Source organism: Dermacentor albipictus, chromosome 9 (genome assembly GCF_038994185.2).
Source record: "Dermacentor albipictus isolate Rhodes 1998 colony chromosome 9, USDA_Dalb.pri_finalv2, whole genome shotgun sequence".
NCBI lineage: Eukaryota > Metazoa > Arthropoda > Arachnida > Ixodida > Ixodidae > Dermacentor > Dermacentor albipictus.
In genome coordinates, this window is record NC_091829.1 from 58519062 (window position 1) to 58541515 (window position 22454).

Genomic DNA, 22454 nt, shown 5'->3' on the forward strand with positions numbered 1-22454 from the left:
CCGCCATTTTTTTTTTGTGCGTGTCCCGCACTACATGAAGTGGCAGCCGCCTATTTTCTGACCTGTTGTCGTCCCGTAGCAAAGTCCGGATGAATTTTTTTTCTTTTTGTGGGAAATTTAGCTCGCATAATGATCGCACCTCCGAATATGAGTCAATCCTTTTTTACAAGAAAATGAGATCGTTAGGCAAGTAAATAGGGTAATACACTGAATTTTTAGCTGGGAAATTGGGTTGTATACAAATGGGGGCAGCCAACTCTAGTGTGACAATAAACAAATATTTGTGCTCGCAATAATTAAACCAGTCACAATATGTATCCTCACAAATTTGGAAATGAATGCACAAAGAACCTTGCCGATTGTTACATTAGTGTCCTAAACAAGATCTTTTGATGTTTATGATTCCTAGTTTAATTCACTTTCTCTAGTAAATGGACTCTGACCTAGAATAGTCAGTGTAGGAAACTGACGCATACCTGGAAGCCAATATTTAAATCTGAAATAAAGACATTCATCCCACTACACGTCACTGCTACGTCATCAAAAGCGTGCATCCATGGACATATAGTCTGTTAAATTATTTTTACATGATCTGTACTGCTACTCTTGCACTAATAAATTAGGAAATGCATTTGCTATTTAAAGTACTGCTGTAAACCTGCGTTTGAGAAATGCAATACTCAAAAGTGTAGCATAACCAAAGTGTGCATGAAACCTTCGATGCCATTTACATTCGTCAGTGTGGCAAATAGGCACTTTGGGTGCGGTTGACCTTTGGGTGCGGTACACTTTTTCTTGGCAATGATTTTTTCACCTAGATTTCTAATAAGTAGCTGTATTTAACACACTTAGGAAGAATCAGCTTCGTCGCAAACAATTACAAACAGTGTAATCATTCACGTTCAAGTAACATGTAGTATAAATGTAGCATAAAGTTTGTAAACAGGGATAAGGTGCCTCAGAAAGGCCGGCCAACGTTTCGATAGGAGGACCTATCATAAAATTATTTACGAGACAGTATCAGACAATGGCAAAAGTGTTACATAAGTTGAGTTACGTACTTACGTGAACAATGCCCAGCTGTGCTAGCATTTGATGTCAATGTTTATTCACAGATTCACTTAGAAAGCTGTAGATTACAAAGCACGCAAATAAATTTCGTCCCGTTTTGCGTGTGGAGCACATATTCTTGTGCGAGGCTACACACTGTCACGTATGTCATCACCAGCAGGTAACAAAAGAAATGAAACCAGCATATGACAGTAGCAAGAAATGAATTACCGGACTGCACTTGTATCACCTAATGAGCATCTGTGGGCTTTCTCTTGGACGTCAGTGAATTTTGAGAATAAAGCCTAATAGGCTGCAAGTTGGCATTTTCTGTAAATAGAAGGTTTAATGTCCGCACAAGATCATGGACTCTTCGTTTAGATGGAGAAACAATTTGTGCAAACGATATTACGCTCTACTAGAAACAAGCTTTATTAAACTATTGTCGCAATGACTTTCAAGTGTGAGCAAAAGGTAACAACAGTCTTTCGGTAGCACTCAAAGAGGAAGGGGCTGTATTCTTTACTAAAAAGCTTTTTTGTCCATTCATCCAGGTCAGAAGACCCTGTTACCTCCGAGCGACAGGACTTGCAGATGCTTTTAAATTATACCTCCAAGTTTTACGCATTGGAAAATTTATATCGTTTAAATTTTATTTAATCTATTGGCTGTTTGTTTTTTCTTTGGCTCCTTTATCCATACCGAAGACCTTCGTTCTGTACGATAACCTAAGCTGACGACAGTAGAGTGTATTGGATTTAAATAGCTGGCAGCTTCACTATACAATGTGACATCCCTCTGCAAAAAATTTTAGCGATTCTTGATGTATTGTGGTGGAACCTCTGTCAATTTGAAACGGAAGATTTTAGCCATTTGGAAGGCGTCTGTTTTTATCCCCTTATTCTAGTTGCAGCCGTCGAATCTTTTTAGCCTGATGTGACAAAGGACCGTTGACATGATAATTAAGGTTTTAGATGAAAAGTAAGTTTCTTGGTATGTTGATGCGCGTACTTTTACATTTTTTCCCCTGTGAACGCATTTTACCAGCTAACAAATGTTAAGTTACCGATCAATGCATGACGCGCCAGCATTTATCAGCATATTCTCGATCATTCTCGCCAATTATATCTTTTGACTGTTGTAGCCAAACCATTTGTAATAAAATATTACGCCTGAGGCATAGAGAGTTGCGCATCCTGATGAAATTGAGCAGCAGCGATTACGCTGGAATGTTCAACATCGCACGCTCGTTAGCCAAAGATCACTTCTTGGAAGGTCGACGAATTTTCAGGACCCATTTTTCTGCCCTAGTGCAACTTGTGTGAGGGTTCACGTTCACCCAATCAAAAGCTTGATGACTCACAGTTCTTGCTACGGTATTGTTCATCGTCACTACAAAGTCACATCTCCTAGAGCTGCTTCGTTTTGACCGGATAGAACCTGCAAGCCGAGAAAACAGTGTAAACCGCGTCATGGGCCCGCGAGCTAGCCTCTACGTACGACTACTGAAGAGTACGGACGTGTGCCCGAGAAAACTGGGATGATCATGGCGCCATCAGCAGTCCCAGTGACAGTCCCCGTGTCACCTACAAGGATCGTGCTGTAACAGCGGAGGGAGCTACCTATGTTCCTCGGATCATCGTTTAAAGATCCGGAAAGCTGGCTTAAAAGCTACGCAAAATTCGATAGGCTTAACAATTATGTGACAAGCCACGGCTCGACCACTTATAACTGGAGGACACCGCAGGACGCAATTCGTGCATCGAGAGCCCAATATAAAAACCAGGGCGCTGTTTCATAGCGGCTTCCTCTAAAGATTCACGAGCGTCGTGCGTAAAAAGTGGGCCAAGGTTCTGCTAGAAAACCATGTGCAGCTACCGAATGAGAACATCGCAACCTTCGCGGCGGGAATGAACCATCTTTTGAGGGAAGAAGAAGAAGACGCCGTTCGAAACGGCTGCGCTCACATCGGGCTACGCATGTTTGGTTTTTCGGGCGGACCACCTTCTGGGACCGGCCCGAAACGATCACCACCATCTCCAAGAAGTAGTGCGGCGCCTGTGGAGACCAACTGCAGGTCAGTCGGACCATATTTCGGCATCTTACGGCCGATTTTCCACCTTCAGAACGTGGCGAGCTACCTTCAGTTAAAGAGCGGCGCCGGCGGGCGCGCGCGCATTTGAACATGGCGGCCTTAAGAACTCCGGCTGCGACATCGAACCCGCGACTTATTACAACGTCGCGCCTTGAAGAACAGATGGATTTCACTGCATCTCAGGTGGGTGATGCAACACCGCACCACGAATGCAATGAGGCAGCCACGATCAACAACAACATGCAAAGCGCTACCGTGGTCAACGAAACGACCGCAGAAGCCGGATGGGAGCGCGTTCTTTCCCTGAAGGAAAAGAAAAATCTCGCTCAGCAGCGCCGCTCCGCGCAAGGAAGCGCACTGCCATCAGGTCCGACTACCAACTCGTCTAAACCCATGGCACATCGCGGGCGCCCACGACTCAAGCGTCTTCCGCCGCTACCGAAGAGTGACCTGAAGGTGGTCATCAGACCACACCAAGGGCTACCACTCAAGAATGTTACCAGTCAGGCACTGGCAAGAGCCGTCATGGAGGCGTGCGAGGACAGAACCACTGACAACGATTTTATTCTAAGAATCAAGTCAGGCTCGAACATTGCAGTGATATCCACCCCGAATCGGGATACGGCCAAGGTCATGCAAGCCATCAAATCCTTGAACATCAACGGAAGACAACACCCGGTCAATGCGTACGTTACGGCAGGAGAAGACACGACGCGGGGAGTAATCCACGGGATAGAAGCACACACCCCTTCTGACGTGCTGCGATCGAACCTACGTATCCGAACGCAGGGACTGGAGTTGATCGACGCAAGAATGATGGGCGAATCACAAAGCGCCTTGCTCACCTTCTACGGCAGCCGAGTGCCAAGGTGTGTTTATTACTTCGGGGGAGAGAAACTCTGCACACCCTACCGAAATGCGGTACAATTCTGCCGTACCTGTGGCACCGTGGGACACCGCACCGACGTATGTCCACAGCCCGACGCGCAGGTGTGCCGCTCGTGCGGGGTGCGGGAGCCTGCCGATGGACACACGTGCACCCCCAAATGCGCCATTTGTGGGAGTGATCATCCAACGGGTGACCGCCTATGTCCCAAAAGACTAAAGCCAGTCAGGCAGATATCAAGACCACGGCCAAAGAAACCAACGAAGACCCAGCTACGGTGGTTCGCCACCGAAGACGAGGACTCCGAGCTGGAGTTCCTTCCGGCCATGGATCGTCGCAGCCGCTCCAGAACCTGCTCGCCGTCGAGGAGCCGATCTTGTTCCGGGCAGCCGGGCCAGAGGAGACGTTCGGCATCCCGACCCAAGGTGCCTCAGCAGCAAGATCAGACGAAAAAGAAAGAGGCCCCAAGAAGCAAGTCACCAGGGATCCTACTGGCATGCAGCACCCCACAAAATAATCAGGTGAGCTGGGCGCAAGTCGCATCTCCCACTGCCAATCCTAAGAGTACACCTACACCAATCACACAAAACCCAGAGTACAAGAAAATAGTAGAAGAAAACAAAATACTTCGAAACAGTTTAGCCGAGCTACGAGCCGAGTTTGAAGCATTTAAGCGCATGGCAAACAACAGCACATCACAGCAACCCACACCAATTGCAGACCACACTTCCAAATCACCACCGCAGACATCACTGCAACAAAGTACCGCCTCCAGCGCTCATTCGTTAACGCTGGAACAGTTAGCACAAAACATGCAACTAATGTTTGGAGAGCTACACAAACTCAAACGAATGGTAGAGGATGTGCAAACAAAAGCCGCGGCTGTCCCCCGAAAGAGGGTCAGTCAAAGTCCGGGAGCTCCTACCAGGACACCGAAAGCTATAGAGCACACTGATAGCGACAGTAATATCCATGGATAATATGGCAAACAACACAAAGACCGGACACATTGAAATCTGGCAATGGAATTGCTGCACGCTACGGACTAAATTGGCTCATTTCACGCACTACATAGAATCGGCGCCAATCCCTCCCGACGTTATCTGTATTCAGGAAATAGGGAAACAAAATCCAAAACTCAAAGGGTACGAGCTTTATGCTCACCCTGACTACCCTCAAGTAGCCACCTTTGCCAAGAAGGATGTCACGATTAGCGTAAATTATTCTTTTCGGGAACCTATTCAGCACCAGATAATCACGATTTGGCCGCAGAAAAGGGGCAAACCTAAAACAATTATTGTCAACGTTTACAGTTCTCCCAGAGAAAAACAGGCGGATTTTGAAAACGTGGTGGCCACCGCGGTGCGACTCGCTCAAGGTAGGGACAAATTAATATTGTTAGGCGACTTTAACGCACAACACTCAAACTGGGGCTACAATAGAGACAATCCCAAGGGCATATTGTTAGCAGACGTTGTAGAGCGCTACGGACTTTTCCAGCTAACTCAACCAGATGTCCCAACGCGCATCGGGAACAGCGTGTCCCACGACACTTCCCCCGACCTCACGTTCACCAACAACGAAAGTGAGACGCGATGGACGAACCTAGGTGAAAACCTAGGAAGCGATCACTATATCTTAAGCATATCGGTTAATGCAGCCAGGATTCGAAGAGCTATTGGCAAGGCAAGGCTATCCGACTGGACCAAATTTCGGGAAAAACAGGAAACAATCGGCAGCATAATAGACGTAGGAGAATGGGCCGAGCGGATCAGAGTTATTCACTCTAGCGTCACAAAAACAATTGAAACGACAACGGAGGCTCCAGCCGTGGATCGTCACCTCTTGCATCTCTGGGAAGCCCGGAGAGGCCTCACAAAAAGGTGGAAAAGGCAGAAGCTTAATCGCAAACTCCGGACACGGATAGCTCAGCTAGCGCAGGAAGCTAACGAATACGCACAAAAGTTAAGCGACAGCAATTGGCGTCAATTCAGTGACTCGCTTCGGGGCACGTTGACTACAAAGAAAACATGGCGCATTCTTCGAAGTATGATTGACCCGGGAGGAACAAAAACAGTCGCGAATCGCACACTCAAGCTACTTGAAAACGAGTTTGAAGGTCGGGAAGCTGACATGATAGACAAAATTAAAGAGATATACGTAGGAACTGTACCGACCGGGCAATCCACCAAACTCGTTTACGAAGGTCAGGACCAACCGGAACTGGGCGCCCCCATAACCTTTGAAGAGGTTTACGCAGCGGCACACTCCTTCAAGAAAAACACGACCCCAGGGGTAGATCAGGTCACGAACGCAATGATTCGCAATCTAAGTGATGACACGCTAAAGAGCTTGACCAAATTCTTTAACGACACGGTCTGGACAGAGGACGGCGTCCTTCCAAAAGAATGGAAGGAAGCAAAAATTATTCTTATTCCAAAACCAGGTAAGCCTCGTAACATCAACAACCTTCGACCCATCTCCCTAACGTCGTGCGCGGGGAAACTCTTTGAAAAGGTTGTGCAGGTCCGGCTCTCGAACCACATAGAGCTAAACAACATGTTCCCCTCCAACATGTTCGGTTTCCGACCCCACGTGTCAGCGCAGGACGTTTTTCTACTACTAAAACACGAGGTCCTGCACCCCAACAGAGGGTCGGAAGATAAATTTGTATTGGCATTGGACATCAAAAAGGCCTTCGACAGCATCTCCCACCACGCTATTCTGGAGGGCCTGGAAGCGGTGAACTGCGGAACGCGAATTTATAACTACGTGCGCTCGTTCCTCAGCCACCGCACGGCCACAATCGGATTAGGCTCCACGAGGTCCGACACCTTCAACTGTCCCGACAGAGGTACCCCTCAGGGAGCTATACTCTCTCCACTGCTTTTCAATGTAGGGATGAGAAAGCTAGCCCTGGAGCTAGATAAACACCCTAATCTCGGTTGTGCGATATATGCCGATGATATTACGTTCTGGGCTCACCAGGGGTCCTACGGGGACAAGCAAGAAACCCTTCAAAAGGCCATAGACGCAGTCGTGGAATACGCGAGGGCGGCGGACATGGTATGCGCACCCGAAAAATCGGAATTCATTCGGGTGCGTGCGAAATACGCAAGAAAGAAGGACTGGGTGCCGCTCACTCTGACTCTCGACGGGGCGCCAATTCGTGAAGTGGAGACACTCCGAATATTGGGGATGTGGATACAGCAGAATGCTGGAACATCTCACACCCTACAAAAACTAAAGGCGGTCACAGGAAACGTGGCCAGAATGATAAGGAGAGTGGCAAAAAGCAGAGACAGCCTAACTGAGGGAGAGACCATCAGCCTGGTTCACGCATTCGTAATTAGCCGACTCACATACGCCCTTCCATATCAGGCCTTGACAAACCAAGAGAATAAACAAGCAAACGTAATAATAAGAAAAGCCTTCAAAGCCGCCCTTGGTCTTCCCGAATGCGCTAGCACAGAGAGATTCGAGGGACTGGGCCTGCACAATACTTTTGACGAGTACGCAGTCGCGACGTTATATGCCCAGAAAGAACGACTTTGTTCTTCAACTCAGGGCAGGGAAGTATTGGCGAGGTTAGGCTTTCCCCTGAGACCCCAGTATTGCGGAGAGGAAACCGCACAGATAGACCGCAATGTTCGATCGCACATCGCGGTGGCCCCAATTCCCAAAAACATGCACCCCAAGTACCATCCCGGACGACGCAGAGCAAGGGCAAAGACCCTTCACAAACGTTTCGGCATGGGACCGGGGGTGTATTATACGGATGCCAGTCGAGCCAGCTCAGACACTTTCACCATAGTTTCTACATGCAACAACAACATAACAACGGCATCCTTCAAAACCAACTCGGCATGCGTGGCAGAGGCTGCAGCCATCGCCTTGGCCATTCAGGACGCCGAGCGCCAAACCAATTCGGCTGTCATATTATCCGACTCACAAGCGGCTTGCCGCCTGTTTTTGCAAGGAACGGCACCCAAATCAGTAATCAAAATTTTAGGCACTCAACTGGAAGGGCACCACACTATCGTCTGGTGTCCGGCACACGAGCGACTGGCAGGAAACGCTAGGGCAGACCGTATTGCTCGAGGTTTGAACGTCCGAGCAACGGCATGGCCTAGCGATGACCTTCCACCGAATTCTCGTGACATCCTCCTACAGCAAAGGCAGGAGCGGAGACGTTTTGGACATCCTCACTCCGATTTAAACAGTCAACAGGAGAGGGACTGGCGTCGTATTCAGACAAATACATACCCCAACCTGCACCACCTACACAGAATACACCCCACGAGGTTCACTGACGAGTGCCCGTGGTGCACAGACACACCCACACTAAAACACATCACATGGGAGTGTCCCAGGAGGCCTCCGCACATAGACAGTCCCATATTACACGAACATCCACTAATGAGGAATAGGCAGTGGGAGGCATGGCTTGCGGACGAGGGTCGGGAGAGCCAGTTGGCTCTTCTGGACCAAGCCCAGCGAGCCGCTCGTGCCAGTGGGGCCCTGGAATAGGGGCTCCAACCATCGTGCCTTGTTTTATTTATATTAATAAAGTTTTACTCTCTCTCTCTCTCTGAACCATCTTTTCAGCTACATCAACCAGGACATCTCTGAGAAGAAGGTCCGCTTGGTGATGCACAGTTGCTGGCAAGAGCTTTACGCCCGGTTGAATCGTAAACTGGCAGGATGAGATTGCCGCACAATTTCCAACAGAAGTCATGGGCATCGATAACACGATGGGAAAGCGCGCTCGGCAATGCAGCCGCCTAGATTTTTCGACGAAGTGCAAACTCCCGGCACTATGCTTCGACCTGTTCCGAAAGGCCCGCAGAGCCATTGTATGCCACGAACTGGGTAGGATGTTTTATTCGACGCAGCCTCCAGTAGACTTGATTGCTTGCATCGCCTTAGTAAACATCGATTAATCATTCTGAGTCCCTGAACTTCCGTAGCTGAAGCTGGCAGTAATGCCCTACGTCACTGTCTTCCTCCGTCTGTCTCCCCCTCCGCGCCAGCAGCCGACCACCACCCGCTCAGTACCACAACGGAGACACCGGCCACGTCTATTGCCTATGCCCATACCAATAGCTGGGACTACCAGGTTTTGCCGTCAACGCTCTGCGTGCACAACAAGATGAACGACCCCGCGAAATCTCACTGCTTGGCTTCAACTCAGTGGAGAATCCTCCCGCTTTCCCGATCGCCGTCGCCAAGGCACTACCTCTCACTGCAACATTCACAGTAAACTGGCCACAAACGTGGCCAATCTTTGAGGCCATATGCGGAAAACTAAACGCAGCCACCAATCACCGTGCGGTTACTGTTCGTTCAAGTGCCGAAGTTTCTCCGCAGTGGACACCACCTCAATCTCCATGACGTAGCAACAACACACGGCCATTCCCACGAAGCTCCGAAAGAAAAACGATGCCGTCTGAAGAACGCGTCGTGCGCCAAATAACAGAAGGAGAATGCGATATAGTCATGATCCCACGCCGCAGCATAACCGTAGCGCAGGACCAAGAAACAGGACCCCAGCACTCTGTCATGACTGAATCCTTCTCCCCGAAGTCAGAGAAAGTTATGCCTGAATGGGAAAGACCCCAATAATGGGATGCTCGAGGTGACCTGATAACGCCGACTGGAATGAACACGGCCGTTGAACACAAGACGTGGGATGCCAACTTTCCGTACGGAACCTTCCCTTACCACGGAGTGTAAAAAACAGTTCAGACTACGCTGTTCAAGCTGGTTCACGAAAGGAACCCAACGGTGCTTGCCAACGTCATGCGACCGAACGTCAGCGCCGAAAAGAATCTGGACGACGCCACCTTTCTGCAGTGCATTGAAAAAGCAGAACTCGTCCGTCTACATATTAGGCACCAGCCAAAGACCACGAAATGACGCTACAATCTTCGACGACGCTATGTGGAATACCAGCCCGGTGACCATGTCCGGGTTTGGACCCCGATACGCCGACGTGGACTGGCTGAATAGCCACTACGACATTATTTAAGACTCTACAAGATAATTTGACGAATAGGCGCACGGTTGTGAGGTAGAGCCGGACGTCACGCAATCACAGCGGACCCACTCACGCTCTTAAGTAGTCCATGGTCTGCGCCTTAAGCCCTTCTACCAGTGTTATCGAGCTCTGGGAATTCGTTGTTTTGCTATTTTTCTTGACTGCGTGCGCTTTCATCTTTCGCTATTGTGTGGTGTTCCTAATATCGTGGCGATAATTCTTAAATGGGCGCATTGACGGTTGTGCTTCTCTTTTCCAGAGAACGCATTTCAGCGGCTAACCATTGTTAAATATTCGCTCGGCGCCTCACGGGCATATGTGTAGCAAATCATGCGTGGTCACACTCAGAGGTTTTATATGTTGTCTATATTATAGTGGAACTTCTTGTAATCACACTGCATGCTTGAAGAGAATTGCGCTTTGAATTCTGGAAGAAGTACGAGCCCATGTGATTAGTCGGGGATCGTCGACTAATCATTTGTAAACAACCGACACGCTTCAGCTGCACATCTGTTTACCGACTACTGACGCATATATTCGGTGCTTACATACAGCACGAGTGTAACTTGTTTTGTGGGCACAGTTTCACTAAATAAAGTGTTCGTTTCACGATTCAAGGTTCTTGCTGCTATGTTCTTCGCCGCTACTGCAACGTGAAAGTGTCGACGATTAACCCGCGCCTAAGCTGAACTTCATTCGCTAGTAAAAGTGAAACCTCTTATCCAGTTGATATTTTCGCATCAGTTTTCTTTCACGTTTGGTATTTCGCTTTGAAATAAATGATGAACGAAACAAAAAAGAAAATGTTGCAGTATAATGCGAACATCACAATCCGGTGAGCTCGAACCAGACATGTTCGCCTGTGAATGCTGATGACTTGCGGACGGTGGACACTAAACATTTAATTATGCTTCTGGCACTCACTCCACTGTTCGTGTCTCATTTGGCAGCGATAGCAGATTTAACATTTAGGGCATTAGATAACATTTTAGCGCATTTCGTCAAGGGAGAAAAGAGGTGGCCGGCCAGGAATGAAAGACAAGATGATTAAGTAGGTTTTGCTTCAATTTTCTACATTATACATGAATATGCAGAGAGCATGTTTGATATAAAAATAGGCATTGAACATGTTTTTTTCTTGGGTATGTGATTCGTAACGTTGATATTTAGAGCTGTTAATATCAAGAATAAACATTTTTCTGGCTACCTTTCACACGAAATTCCATGGTTAAAGGACATTTTTTCGGCAGAACACGTGCTTACCATTCCTCAATGTTTTGATGGCCACCAGTTTTAAACCGAAATGAACGTCTAAACAGATTTCACGTGCCACGGCGCAGAGTACAATATACATCCTGGAACGTGCAAGACCACCAGAAATGCTCGGAATGGTGTGCGGACAGAGACATTTTTATTTGAGCGATGAACCCGTCTTGCAGTTGTTGCTTTTTTTTGGCAATGTAAAAAATCTGCCATGTCTTACCGTGGATTTAAACCGAGAGGAATGCCTATTCATTTCTTAAGGGTTACTTCGAGATGTCATGTGAATACTCAAAAGTCCAAACCACGGAAAGAGGAATCGGAGAATCGCTGCGAGGTAGGTGATGTAAGACCATCGTTGTTCGGTGTTTGACGACTTTTTTATCGGTTTAGGTGACAACACCATAACAAACAACATACAGCTGCGCAAATATATTACGTCATTACGCATGCCAGGAATAACTCCATAGCTTGGAACCTGCATCAGAAGTTGTCACCAAAAATAAAGGCTGTTTCTAGATTCCCAACTACGTGGCAGCCTCGTAAACTTGAAGTACTATGTGCGAACAGGGAAATGCCTGTTTCTGTAATAATCAACGCACTGAATCATGGATTGCCCATTGGGCCTCATAAACTAGGTTATTTGAAAGCACCATACAAAGATGCTTTAAATAACAGATCAGCAATACAAATGGTGTTCTAAGCTAAAGAAGAGCTGGCACCCCCAGACATGTGCTTTCCATATGTGGGCAATAAGGGAAAGAGGCAAGTAGCGGACCGTCACTTCGTGCGAAAAAAATAAAACTGTGGCGATTATGCGTGCTTTAGAAAGACCTCTAAGTGCTAAAAAATATCCGTCAGGGATATGTAGTTTCGTTCGTCGACGAATCATGTAAAGGTACCACAAGGTGTAGCATTGGCTGAGGACGTCTTGGAAAGCTGGAATTATGAAGAGCACCGCCAATGGCCATGCAGGGGCCACATCTCGACACTAGTGAACACCAAGAAAGAGTATTCCATTAATTTCGCGTGACGCTTACTGTAGATTCCGCTGTTCGTACCAGATGCTGCGGTTCCCGCACAATTGGCTCCGTAGGTGCGTATGTGTCGGCAGGTGTTTGGTGTGCTGCCACAGCAAGGACCTTTCATTCCCTCATCTGTGAACGGCTCAGCCATGTCCGGAGGAATGACTATGAGGACAGTTGAACCCATGCTGAGTGGAAGAACCTTTAAGGCCCCTGGCCGGAGTCGACACACGTTTTTGGCTTGTATTTCACGTATACCCCGTCCTATGCAACCATAATTTTTACCGGGAAATGCTGGCGGCGAATGCTATGCACGAAGACGAGCCTTCTTGTAGAAACGCCGCCTCTTGCGTGGACCGATCTTTGAGGCTGTGCACAGCAGCACAAAAAAAGAACGTAATTTCCAGGTTTTCGTTATATTTTGCCTGTTTATTATTTCAGTCGCAGAAGATTCAACATGAAAGGCACGCGCTGCCGGTCTGTAGTTCACGACGTTTGTTCGCGGGCTGTCATACTGAAAACTCCGTGTAATAACGTTGTCAAAAATGTAAGACAAGGTGTTAGTAACTTAAGTGATATAACGGTGCTGCAGCCTAATCCCCACATACAAGTCATACAGCAAAGTACGTTATGTACATGCACTACAATATAAAAGGAACGAAAAGAAAAGCGGTTAACCGAGGGGCCCAATTTTTATTAATGATATTATAGATACCAACAAACGAGGATATTAAAGAAAACACAGATAAATTAGCTGTGTTTACTAATTGAAATAAAGAAATGATAAATTAATGCAATTGAAACTGGATGAAGAAACAACTTGCTGCAGGTGGGGAACAATCACGCGTCTTCGCATTACGCGTCCCATGCTCTATTATATAAGAGAATGTTCGCTCACGGGGACGCCGGCGCTGAACGGCGACACAGGATTTTGTGTCATACGTACGGAGCGCTGAACGCTGTCCTGTTAAAATTTCTGATTCCACAAACGAAAGACAATACACGCAAAAGACGGGTTTCCATGCGAAATGAGGATTGCAGGAAGACACGAAAAGAACAAAAGAAATGTGGTTTAGAAGAGTTAACTGCTGGGCTAGTTGCTGACCTTGCCTACCGAAAAGATTTTGCGCCAAAAAAACAACACACACAAGAAAGACGACGACACCACGGGTGCGTGGTGTCGTCATCTTTCGTGTGTGTGTTGGTTTTTTGGCGCAAAATCTTTTCAGTGAACAAAAGAAAACACGGCGCATACTTCGTTACTTCGTTGGTACCCAAGCACAGAATATTTTATCGAATCAAAAAGGTAAGTCGTGGAGTACTACACAAGGGCAGGCTGAAGAAAAAGCTGGGGAAAGTTTCAAAAGCGAAACTTTATCGCAATTCATGCTTTCGTGGAGTAGGGCAGTGAATCGTTATGTTAACTATGGGTGCATGCGGTACGTCTTTCCTTGACAGCCAAAAATATTTTACGTAGGTTTGTATAAACTGTGCTTAACACGCTTAGCAAGCATCTACTTCGTGTCAAAGAAGAACGAACACTGTAACCATTCATTTTTCAAGCATGATGTTGCATCAATTAAAGTATTTGCTAGACAGTGTCACGCAGCGGCAAAGGTGTGGCAGAAGTTCAGTTAGAAATTTACTTACGAGGTTTGCGTAATTACTTGAACAATGTCCAGCTGTGCTTGCACTTTATAACAAGGTTCATTGACAGATTTACTTAGAAGGCATTGAATGTGCTAGGCACGGAAATAAATACCATTCTGCTTAGCATTTGGATACCATATTACTCTACGAAGGCCACACTGTCACGTACTTAGTTTCCGAAAGTCATTGAAAACCAAAAGTATACCCATGTAGGGCAGTAGCAAGAAGCGAATTGCTTGAGACAAAGAGCAAGAAAGCCGCGTAAGGTGACAGAAGTGAACGAAGAGAGCGCTTCCCTTCTGCTGTTCTACATGCCGTTTCCTGCATTGCCTCAAGTTTTGTGGAACCAACTATAGCCCACCCATCTGTCCTCTTGAAGAAATCAATTACTACACTGCGCTTGTATCACCTAATAAGCATCTGTAACATTTCTATGTGACATCAGTAAATTGTCAGTGTAGACTGCTGTCCTTCTGAAAGACCGCTTCTGCTCTTGCGCTGCAATCACCCCGTTGGCGAGACTTTTCACTCTTGTTTACGCAATGAAAACAGACACAATTTAGATCATTGAATTGCGTTGTCTGAGCTAGTTGCGTAGTAAACTCACCAGTTGACGCTCAGTATATAATATTTTCAACTGGCACAGCTTCAGCAAATACAAATAAGATACTGAAGCCTGCACAATTTAGAACAAGCTCAACAACGATAGACGTCTTAAATTTCCTCGATTCGTTCTCAATACATCGATTCGTGTTTGCAGAGGGAGAAACTTTTGTACTACAAGCATTTTCGTGAAGCACTGCAAGCACGAGTCAATGACACCTGTCGCCCTTGTAATTCAAACGACGGCGAAAACATGGGCGTGAATTAGCTCACGGCGAAAGCACAATGAAAATCTGATTCAACGGCTGACTCGGCTTGTTTATGCTCATGGCCCTTTATTTGGTGTGGATCTATATTAGAGAATGTTATAAAGCTTACGAACTTGATTCTTTGTAATCAATCTTTGGGTACCGTTCGTGCAACAGAAATATGCGACGGTTGCACTGGGCAGTAACGTATTTTGTTTAACGACTGCACCGCTGGTCGTACAGGACGTGAAACGCTATTCACAACTTTGGAGCAATCCCATAAAACTGTTCCCGTGGTGCGGGATATGACTGAGCTACGGCTATGCATGACGCGTGCGCGTTCGTTATCGAAGAAGCGCGGCGAGTGTGAAGTACTTGCACTTCTGTATTGCTCGGTGTTGGCGAAGACAGCACTGAAATTTCTGGGTAACAGAACAAAGCGAGCGCCACTCATCAGGAGAGAACTACCTGCTTCATTTCAACTGGGCCAGAGAGTGCCACAGCAGTCAGCAGAATTTCAGCCTCTGGTAGTCATACGCTAGTTCGAGATAATTTGCACTTCTGCCTTCTGCACTTCCGCGAGAGCTTACACGAGCAACAATATCTTACCAGCAAGATGTCCACTTCACTTTGAGAGGACAATGAAAAAAAAGTTGCATTACCATCCGATAAATGTAAATTTTTTGTTTTTGTTGGTGTAAGTGAGGGTTAGTTTGGTTAGATCATTCGGCGGAAAGATAGCAAGGTTTACCGAGGCGCCTCTGCTATCGTTCAAAAATTTGCACAGGCGCGTCAAGTTAGTGGCGGACGCAAACGTCTCGTTTTTTTTTTCAGCCGCGCGGTATCATTTCAATCGAAATCCCGAAGTGACAAAAGTTTCATTAGTTTCCGTTCTATCTTGGCATTCAGTGCGCATGCGCGGAGATTCAACATTGCGCATTCGGGAATACACGCCAGTTACACGGCATCGAATCCTCAAGCATGGCTGATGAAAGAAGCTACGAATACACGCCTCCTGAGTTTAGTATGACGGTCGAGGCAACTGCAAGCACAAGCTGTGGCGGTACCACGCGCGCTTCATCTACCTTGGGCGCCTACACAACGTGAGTTTTACAGCTTAATAATTTTATTTTCAATACTGTTAGCCTTAGGCACAACCCATAAAATAGGCATGTATATCTGTCCATTTGTTCCCACCTAAAACGGGTCCTTTTGAAAGAAAACTTGGGCTTCTAAATCGGAGGTTTTCTTAGATCTAGACGCGTCAATGCACTGGCAATGTGAAAATATTGCCATGTCCAGCGCAAAGTCAGCTGTTTAGTACTCAGGCTAAGATTTCTCAGGACATTAAGCGATCGTAATTAAAGAAAAAAATATGTTTTGCTTGTGTTTCATTATTGTACTGCACACCCGCCCTGAGATGCTATCGCTCTAAGTCCCGGATTCAATCACCGGTGCGACCGCCAGATTTCGATGAAAGCACACTGCAAAAAGGTCCGTGTTTGCATTTATGTGATCGTTACAGAAGCAACGGTGGTGAACATTTATGTTCAGTCCACTGCTGTGGCATGAGTTTTATCAAGTTGTCGCTTGCACGAAAAACCCCGGAATCAGTTTGAACCGCAGTGAAACTCGTCGTGCCGCCACGTGTTTTCTAAACAACACAAGGTACAGGCGCCGACAAAAGTGGTATACTCCATGCAGCGGGAGCCGGAGCAGCCACAGAACACCTATACAAACTTCGAGAAGGGAAACTGTACCTTCCACAGTTCAGCGGAAATAAGCGTAGCGGTGGCGTCGTGAACTAAAGTATGCGACCACAGGAAATTGCTGTGTGGCAAACGTAACGCCTACATTACGTTTGCCACACAGCAACCAAACTGGCGGAAGCACGATCGAGGCGCCACAGAACACAGAACACCTGGTAAAGCGGCAATACTGTTTTCGTTTCCTGCTGTACAGCGCCATCTGTGGTCGCATACTTTAGTTCACGACGCCACCACTACGCTTATTTCCGTTGCAGTGTGGAAGGTGCAGTTTCCCTTCTCTAAGTTTGTATAGGTGTTCTGTGGCTGGTCCGGCTCCCGCTGCATGGAGTATACCACTTTTGTCGGCGCCTGTACATGTCTAGTTCCACAAGAATACTGTGATTTGTCAATTCAAAAGACACCATCACCAAGAAAGTTCTGCCCGCTTCAAAGCTTTATTTTTTGGAAACATAAACCTCTGAATCAAAAGCCACAAGCTTGCTTGAAACTATTGCGCTTCCATTTGCATGTGTTGCTTAACGGCAATTAGTGCGCATCAAAGATAAAACACTTTTCCCGCTTGGAGTTTTCTAGGCGATGCAGATATTTATCTATTTTTATTGTTTTGGAAATGACGCTTACATTACTGGGCTTTACATCGTTTACTTCTTAAATAACTATATAACTTGGGCAAGCTAGTGCCACACTGATAAAGAAGTGGAAAGTCATGGTATTCTACAGTACCCTTTTCCATTTGAGAACGAATGCAGTCGCACGATGCTTTTTTCTTGTTAAACACTGTATCAATCGTAGGGTTATTTTACATGTTTTTCTCACAATAAACCTTATCTTTCAAAGAATTCTGAGATAGGTTAGGGCGAGCGACACAGACGTAAACTTATCATCGCTTGAAAAGAAATCTTTTTTAACACCATTCTAGTTCATGATTACCTCATTCGATCTCGTCATGTTGTTTTTAACTGTTCAAATTATTACTTGGCTAAGAGAGAGAAATATGTTTGTATTCTCCAGAGCAAGTCATCGGACGCCATAGTTTTATAAGGTACCTAAACTATGACATATTAGTCATAGCTACCGCATCTTTTATTGATTTTTGTATTTGGCATGAAAACGCCAAATTTACCACAGCGATGCCGAATCACGTCAGGAAGTAAAAATAATAATTTAGAAATATTAGTGCAAGTTTTTATCATAAATGCACAAACCATCTGCACATTGTCATTCCTATACTCCAACCTGAGTTATCAATGCAAAAAATATATTCCATGCATCATAATTTTATTCCGATATTGTTAGGATTCTCTCAATGTGACAAGTGAAGAAATCATTCTATCAAGAAAGCTACGTAGGACCATTGCAAGTACTTTAACCGTTAAACTGGCAATGTTCGTGCAAGTGAAGGTGCCATTTTGACTACAGTGAATGAGTGCTCTGCTCTGTGTAATGCCCCGGGTGTTCCGTTCGTCCTATGCCAGCCAGCATAGTCAGTCTTTGTTGATATCGGACCATTGCAAGTGGCGCGTTTAGGAAATGCGACATTACTTCTTCAGAACTTTGTTTAAAGAAAACATAAATTCAGCAATTTTTGTCACAGCTAGTAATTGTCTGACAAATAATTTATCGAACGCAGCATTCCTGATGACGCGTGGCAGTACCAGTGGAATACACCGCCCACGCCGATAACCGAGGTGACTTACAACGTCGAAGGTACGTAGGCGATGGCCATTTGCGACAGGTTGCGCCAGGCACTTCCGACGCTTCACAACAAACGTAGGAGGTATCCCCTACGGTTACCGCGGCAGCGGTACAGATCCTGCGCCCAAGGATGCACTTTACCATGCCGTCAAGACGGTTTCCACATGAGCCAGCTTATAAGTCCTTATTGAGAAATTTGTGTTTATCGGAATATATGCAAATTCATACATATCCTATGCAATAGAAGCTTCTGAATGAATATGTTCTTGTATCGGTGAGCTTGTAAAGGACACTCCTAAATAGTGGCAGAAGCCGAGACTGTTCACTCTATGCAGTGACTAATTCACTTGTAAGGGGAATCATCACTTTACCATTGGTCTACAAGTTTATTTGCGGAGCAGAATCTCAGTGGGTTATTCCTGCTCACATCGGGATAATGTTTCCCTTAAACTGATCAAGCTGGTCAGCAAAGAAAGTGCTTCGATGCGAATGCAGAGTAAGATGTGCAATTAGGGTGGCGTTTCAGATGTATTTCCTGGAGGATCGTAACGGTACTGTCACGTTTTCGGCATTGTGTAATTGCTCACACATAGCATGTTACGAGCAGCGGACGTATCCCGCTGCAGCCGAATGCAGAAGCTACTGAATTCAATTTGGGGTAGCCCAAAACAGTTTATATTTAAGCTCTTGGTTCTTTCATACCAAGCAAGCGAAGTCGCCGTCGCAGCATAATCAACCTTCACAAATTAATGAAGATGAAACGCAAGAATGCACGAAATTTTCAGGTAGTTATTCGCGCTCTTATGCATAAATCATTACCAAATAACTCAACTATAGGCTTCTGTAACTTTATTTGTGTTGACAGGGCACCAATCACAGTACCCAACAATTTCCCATGCGTGTGCTGCAACCTCGAAATTGTAATTATTTTTTAACAAGAAAATGTACGCCATGCCAAAACACCGGCATTACAAACTGAATGTTCTTTTTTAAAGGCGATTGGCATTCCTTGCATACAACAAGCATCATTCATTCCTCCAGTAAATTTGCAACCACTTTCGCAGGCCTGACGAACGTTGTGACTTGAGCCACGCGACTGATAAAATTGAGAATGCCAGAGACTAAAAAATCACACTGTAGTTCCTCCGAAGTCAAAGATGATGAAACTCAAATCTAGGGAATACACGTTTGATCTTTCCTGTGACGTACGAAAGCGCAGAGACTAAGGCATGCCGGTGTAACAATGTCAAACATTCTTAGCCATTCTTCATGTTGTAAAAAAGGTGCACTTCCTGCAGTTTTAATGCTAATTTCAGTAGCATCGGTGGTCATCTTGAGGAAGGCTCCGCTGTAATTTCTGCATTTTAGGTGTCTCACGTTTTCTTAATTTCACGCGATTTCTGCGCAGGTGTAGGAAAGATGTGCACCTAGGTACAATCCCTGCAGCGCTATCCATACAGTCCAGACCTTTAACGCTCGTTGACGTTTTCCGTTGCACGGTTCATTGACATTCCCCGTGAATTACCACTTCCACATTTCTTTCTAGGCTGATCTGGTGTCTGCAATAAAATTTTTACACATGCGCATTGAGCAATCCTTTTTATAGCTGTCCTATAGTCGGTTGACGGCCTACACAGGAAGATTGGCGAGGACAGTCGTTTCAGCGTTCGTAGTGAGCTGCAAAACACGCACTGCTTAGAGCCGGTGCTTAGAAACTTCAGCTACCGGAGTCACCAAATGGGTTTCGGATGCCTAGTATCTGAAAGGCGACTATGTCGTTGAATGACGCACCTATCTGTCATAGCATGTCAATAAATTAGGGGCATATGTCAAACAAAAATTTAAAACCCCTTGGTAGAAACGCTACCTGTCAATTTTTCTTTGTCGTCTATGCCTGCTACTCATAATAGATGAACAAGAAATAACTTCGTGAGGCACCTAGAGAGCTTATTACTCGATAACACAGCAAATATATTGGGTCAAGGGCTCCACCCACAAGATACCGACATGTCTTTTTTAACTTCGAGCACTGTCGTGTTCTGCTTGCGGTTTGAGATAAAACGTGATAATCTTCAAAAGAAACCAATACTGCACAATCTTGATCGTTCCTGGCTTCTTCATCGCCACAAAATTCTTGCATGCATTCAAGAAAGCTGCAGAAAGAAAAATCCCTGCGTACGGTAGCACAACAGTAAAGTTTCCCTACCACTAAAAGATTCTTGCCGGGCACAATGAGCATGAAACATAGATTTCCTATGAATCGCCCTTGCACTACGGTGAATGAATACTTTACTATACTTTTGTGCCATACAGGCGTCCCTGACAATGGCATCACTTGTTACCAGCAATTGGGGTGCGACAACAGCATCAATCAAGCAAGGCCCAGCACAAGCCGCGCTGGCATGGAGGAAGCATCAGCAAATTTTGAAGGCGGTGCCACGTAAGTTCACATTTCTAAAAGTCTTACTGCAAAGCAACTCGGAGACGACTGGAATGGCTACCCGTGTAACAATCATGCCCCTGCTCCGTAATTTCTCCATGGGAGGTCTTTCTCTGTTGGCTGAAACAGTACTGCATTGGCACTTTTGAGCGTTCGGCCGGAGCATCCTGCCTTGACATGCTTCATGGTTGCAACAGCACGACCAGAGAAGCACAAAGAAGGAGGCAGCACCACACAGCACTGTGCACACCCCATACCGCAACCACGAAACTGCACAAGCTCACCCGATTTTCAATCCTATTAACACGCCGCAATGTGCGGTACACTTGCAGGTTTGTAACCTGCTTACTCGCTCCCCGCCATGCAAAATGTAAAGATTGTGAAGCAAAGATGCCGATCTAAGGCTCATGAAATGAAACAGGGTCATGTCCACGTTTACCGAGGCAATTCAGCATGGGTACGCATGCAGTAAGCAGAGTGTTCGAAGTTAATCTGAAGTTGCCCACTATGGCGTGCCTTATAATCGCACTATGGTTTCGGTACGTAATAACCCAAAGTTTGGTTTTTTTGTAATCACGTGTTTTCAAAGAGGGCTGGCGACGTTTGATGAGGACCACTCAGCCCTGAAAACCAGTGGTGGCGGGATCACGCCATCGAAGACGTGCGGTGTTGAAACACGCACGTCTTCCTTCGTGTCCTTCTCTCTATTCTTTTGTACTGTCCCTGCTACTGCAGGTGGCAATATCTTAAATATTTTTACTTCTAGCAAAATGTTGAAAAGACCACAAAAATAAAACTATTCGATAGCACTTTATTATTCAGTTGCCGAGCCGCAGGTATTTAGCCGGCCGTACTTGTCGTTAAGAGGCAGATTGCACTTCGCACGATACGTAACTTTGACACAGGATACGCATGGCGGTGTGCGCATGCACATCTTATACCGATAATACGGCAAGTTAAAGTGCTTGTGTGACCAAGTGGCATCATCCTGACCAGCCCCGACGACCCTACTTTGATCTCAGTTGGCCCTTCGTTTCTTTCTGTCCAGTGAGAGAGCAAGAAATAAATGGTAAAATTCACGTCAGTGTGCTTGGCTCGATTTCGCCAGTGCAAAAGCAAGTTAAACCTCTCAGTTCAAATCAGGACCCGCTGTCCTGACTCTCCAAAACAGACTGCTTTTAATACCGTCGTCTTCCGTAGGCGAGTCGACTAGGTAATCTGAAAACTGTCCAGCAGCAAATCACCATCGTCGACGCCTTGGTGATACCACACCCATGCTCTCCATAACCCGCAGTCATTCCGCCACTGTAACATGAAAGCCATCCTCAGGCTAGACCTCACTCTAGCCTTTGACAGCATTTCCCATGCTGCTATCCTTGACCAGATCTCCCACCTCCACCTGGAAGAACGAGCCTACAGTTACATGCGTCACTTCCTCTGCCATCGAACCATACCATACCAAGCCAGGATCCCCTTGGCAGCAACGGCACCCCGCAAGGTTATCTCTCCCATGCTCTTTAACTTAGACATGATTGGCCTTGCCAAGCAACTACAACGAGTCGACAATATCAACCATACTATCTACGCTGAGGACATCACCATTTTGGCGTACCGAGGCAGTGATGGTCAAACGGCGCAAGCCCTTCGAACAGCGATTGACACGGTTGAAGCCTATTTCCAAGAAACCGGACTG

General features: G+C 46.2%; 1 protein-coding gene across 1 annotated transcript in view; it reads left to right on the top strand.

The window, feature by feature from the left end:
• LOC139049980 (uncharacterized) overlaps window positions 1-22454 on the top strand; it is a 67813-nt gene that overhangs the window by 21703 nt on the left and 23656 nt on the right. The window contains exons 4-6 of the mRNA XM_070525928.1: window positions 15767-15960; window positions 18257-18333; window positions 20635-20761. Of these exons, the coding sequence (XP_070382029.1) occupies window positions 15767-15960; window positions 18257-18333; window positions 20635-20761 (398 nt within the window). The remainder of the gene's footprint in view (window positions 1-15766; window positions 15961-18256; window positions 18334-20634; window positions 20762-22454) is intronic.